The 4347-nt window shown below is 33.1% G+C and overlaps 1 protein-coding gene across 1 annotated transcript; it reads left to right on the top strand.

Annotated features, from left to right (window-relative positions):
- Positions 1 to 6: 6 nt before the first annotated feature.
- On the top strand, positions 7 to 4339 carry LOC113472014 (uncharacterized protein K02A2.6-like). The gene has a single exon (XM_026831552.1). The coding sequence runs from the start codon at positions 33 to 35 to the stop codon at positions 4113 to 4115; it is 4083 nt and encodes a 1360-aa protein (XP_026687353.1). The 5' UTR covers positions 7 to 32; the 3' UTR covers positions 4116 to 4339.
- Positions 4340 to 4347: the final 8 nt, after the last annotated feature.

The following is a 4347-nucleotide window of genomic DNA, read 5'->3' as shown; positions in this document are numbered from 1 at the left end:
AGCCATCAAGGATCAAAGGCAAAGACCACAACATGGTGTCAGAAGATGAGGAAAAGCCGGAAACACGACAGAATGTCATGTCAACGTCATACAATTCACAAATGAAGAAGTTCAATCTAGAAGCTGTCAACCTGGATGTCGAATGGAGGTCATGGATTTTAGCTTTCAAAATCTTTCTCAAAGCCACAGCTCTGGAGAAAGCGAGCAATGGAAGGAAAGTATCGTTGCTTCTTCATCATATGGGCTGTGAAGTATTGAAAATCTTCAGTTCTTTCAACCTGGACATTGAGACAGTCTCATATGAAGAGTTACTTGCAAAATTTGAGACATACTTCACACCGAAAAAAAACCTAGCTCTAGAAAGGAACAAATTCTTCAACTACAAGCAGTCAAAAGGGCAGTCAATTAACAATTTCATCACAGAATTGAGAAATCTGTCAGCAACTTGTGAATTCAAGGAAGAAGATGATATGTTACGAGATATCTTCATATCTAATCTGCATCAAGACTTCAACTATATCCAAGAAAAACTTTTAGAACTTGGAAATGTTTCTCTCACCAAATGTTTGGGAATGGCACTAAACCTGGAAATCTCAAGAAAACGGCTGGGAGAATTACAAGATGGTGAAGACTGTGTCATGAAAGTCAAGAGTCATTTCCAAAGTCAGAATGCAAACAACAGAAATCATGTTAATAAAGGTCAGTCGTCAAGTTTCTCTAATAGAAACAATACAGGTCAGTCCAATTATAGTCATGTTAACAGAGGTTATAATAATTCTTATGGTCAAAATCAAAATTATAATAGAAACAGTCATGGTCAAAGTCAAAATTATGGTAAAAATAGTTTCAGTCAGTATAATTCTAACAAAATTTGTTCAAAATGTGGTCAAATACATAGATTCAAATGTCCTGCGCAAGGTAAAATTTGCCAGAATTGTAACAAGCCAAACCATTTTGCAAAAATGTGCAGAAACAGATATGTCAAATATTTAAATTGTGATCAACCTGATCAATATTTTGTAGGCCAAGTAAATTCTAGAAATATTTCAAATGAAAAGTGGACAATCAATATGTTTGTGCTAACAAGTCCTACTAAGAATCATGTATCATGTCAAATAGATACAGGATCGGAGGTAAATCTGATGTCTGAATATACTTATAAAAATGTCTTTTATTTGTCAAATTACAAAATAAGAAAATGTCACAATGTAAAACTAAAGTCATACAATAATGATGAGATTCCTATAATAGGTACTGTGTCTTTATTATGTCAGTTTTCACAAGGTTCTAAACAATATGTTGATTTTTATGTAACAAAGGTGCAACAATGCACAATTATTGGTCTTCAAACATCTCAAAAGTTGGGACTAATCAAAAAATTGTTTGTAGTCAAATCTGAAGTCAATGATAACAATCAGTTTGTAAATAATAATTCAAATTATTCTAATATTCTGTCAAGATACAATGATCTATTTGATGGCATTGGTCTATTGCCTGGAAAACATAGCATTCCATTTGATTATTCTGCTCCGTCACATATTGATGCACCAAGAAAGGTACCATTTAAAATTAGAGAAAAAGTCAAGCATGAAATAGATTCTATGCTTCAGAATGGTATCATTTGTAAAGTGAATGAACCATGTAAATACATAAATTCTGTAGTGTGTGTGGAAAAGCCAGACCACAGTATTAGAGTTTGTTTAGATCCTAGATACATAAATAAATATATCTTAAGATCCAAGTTAAACATTCCTACGATTGAATCTCTTACGTCAGATATAAGTCAAGCCAAAATTTTCTCTGTTTTAGATGCCAAGTCGGGATTTTGGTCTTTAGAATTAGATGAAGAAAGTTCAAAATTAACCTGTTTTAATACAGAGTGGGGTGTTTTTAGATACTTGAGACTTCCTTTTGGTATATCGTCAGCTTCAGAAACATTCCAACACACATTGCAAAATTTATTTTGTGATATTCAAGGTCTTGTAATTTATATAGATGATGTTTTAATTTATGGCAAAGATAAACAAGAGCATGATAGGAGACTCCTAGATTTTTTAAATAAAGCTAGACAAGTTGGTCTTAAATTAAATAAGTCAAAATTACAAATTGGTCAGTCAAGTGTAAAATTTATGGGTCATGTCTTAACTCAGAATGGCTTATCTCCTCAAGATGCCAAATTAAAAACAATAGAAAATATGTGTCCACCTACTTCAGTCAAGGAACTTCAGAGATTCCTTGGTGTTGTCACTTATCTTGGAAAATACATAAAAAATCTTAGTCTAGAAACTGTCAATATGAGGTCTCTTTTAAAAAAAAATGTACCTTGGAACTGGAATGCCAATCATGAAAATGAATTTAATAATTTGAAGAAAATAATTAGTCAGGCACCAGTATTAACTTATTTTGATCCAAATAAGAAGATCACCTTGTCTGTAGATTCTTCTTGTGAAGCTATGGGAGCCGTATTATTACATGGAAAAAATCCCATTGCTTACGCGTCCAAGTCTCTAAATGATTGTCAAAAACGCTACAGTCAGATAGAGAAAGAACTGTTAGCAATTGTCTTTGGTTGTACTAAATTTCATAGTTATGTCTATGGTCAGAGGATCAAGGTTGAAACAGACCACAAACCTCTAGTGTCAATTTTCAAAAAGAATCTGGCAGATGTACCTCAGAGACTCCAACGAATGATTCTTAAATTACAATGTTATGACTTGGAAGTTGAATATGTTCCCGGGAAGGAGATGTTCATAGCTGACACGCTTAGTCGAGCTAAATTCAAACAACCAGAAATTGATTCAGAATTAGAACAAACTTTAAACAGTCTGGGTGAAGATCTGAGAGTACACTGCAATTTTCTTGTCAGTTCCATTAATGTCACTGATAATCAGTTAGAAAAAATTAAGATTGAGTCTTTAAATGATGAAATTTTGTCAACTGTCATGTCTTATGTAAAAACTAAATGGCCAGATCACAAATGTCAAGTTGATGAAAGAGCCAAAGTTTATTTTAATTTTAAGGATGATCTTCATGTCATAAATGATATTTTGTTTAAAAATAAAAGTATTGTCATTCCAAAGTCTATGCAGAATGAAATGCTAAACCGCATGCATGAAGGGCACAGTGGTATAGCTGCATCAAAAAATTTAGTCAGAGGTGTAATTTTTTGGCCTTCTATGAATTCAGACATTGAGAACTTCATTCAGAACTGTCATATTTGTTTAAAATATTCCAAAAATAATGTCAAGCAAACATTGCATCCTCATGAAATCCCTAACTTGCCATGGGAAAAATTAGGTACTGATTTATTTTATTTTAACTCTAAAACTTACTTGATTGTTGTAGATTATTTTTCCAAATACCCTGAGATTGCTATGTTAAATAGTTCTAATTGTCAGTCAGTCATACTTCAACTCAAAAGTATTTTTTCTAGGCATGGCATACCTAAGGAACTTATTTCTGACAATGGTCCTCCCTACAACTCAGCTCAGTTTAAAATTTTTTGTCATGCATGGGGTATTGAACATAAAACTTCAAGTCCATATTTTCCGCAATCTAATGGGCAAGTGGAGAGGACTATTGGCACTATTAAAAATATGTTAAAAAAATGTCTTGAGTCAGGAAATGATCCATACCTTGCTTTACTAAACTATAGAAACACACCTAAAGGTGATGTGTGTTCTCCTGCCAATTTACTTATGTCAAGAAATTTGCGAAGTAATCTGCCAATTTCAAATGATAATTTGATTCCAAAATCAATTGAACTTTCTAAAGAAAGGGAGAAGATCCTGGCAAAGCAGGATACAATGAAAATGTACTATGACAGAAATGCTAGGGATTTGCCAAAAATTGGTTCTGGAGATGGTGTTGTCTTTAAACAAAAGCCTCAATCAGATTGGGTGCCTGCAACTGTTGTTCAGGAGCTTGTTCCAAACAGGAGTTTTAGGATCAAAACGCCTGATGGTGTTCTATATGATCGCAATAGAGTTCATATCAAGAAAATGACTCCTAAGTCTACAGGATTGCCTCCAGACAATCAATGTTTGATAACCCCCAGAAGGTCTACAAGACCAAGGGTCAAACCCCTAAGGTTTGCAGATTATGTCCCACATTAATTTTTTATTTCTAAATTAAAATAAATGGATACAGACATAGGTAAAATGAATAATTTTGTATTTGATTTGTTTTAAGTTTTTGACATTATTGTAAACTTAGTCTATAAATGAGTCATTTCTAAAAGTTGTCTTATGATTTTTAGCTATGTTAGTAATTCATTATAATTTGTTAGATCAGGATGTCTTTGAATCCTGATCCTGAAAGGGGCGTGTGATGATGTGACCACAGCCT

This window comes from Diaphorina citri, unplaced genomic scaffold (genome assembly GCF_000475195.1).
Source record: "Diaphorina citri unplaced genomic scaffold, Diaci psyllid genome assembly version 1.1 scaffold3603, whole genome shotgun sequence".
Lineage (NCBI taxonomy): Eukaryota > Metazoa > Arthropoda > Insecta > Hemiptera > Psyllidae > Diaphorina > Diaphorina citri.
This window is presented reverse-complemented; position numbering and strand designations above follow the sequence as displayed.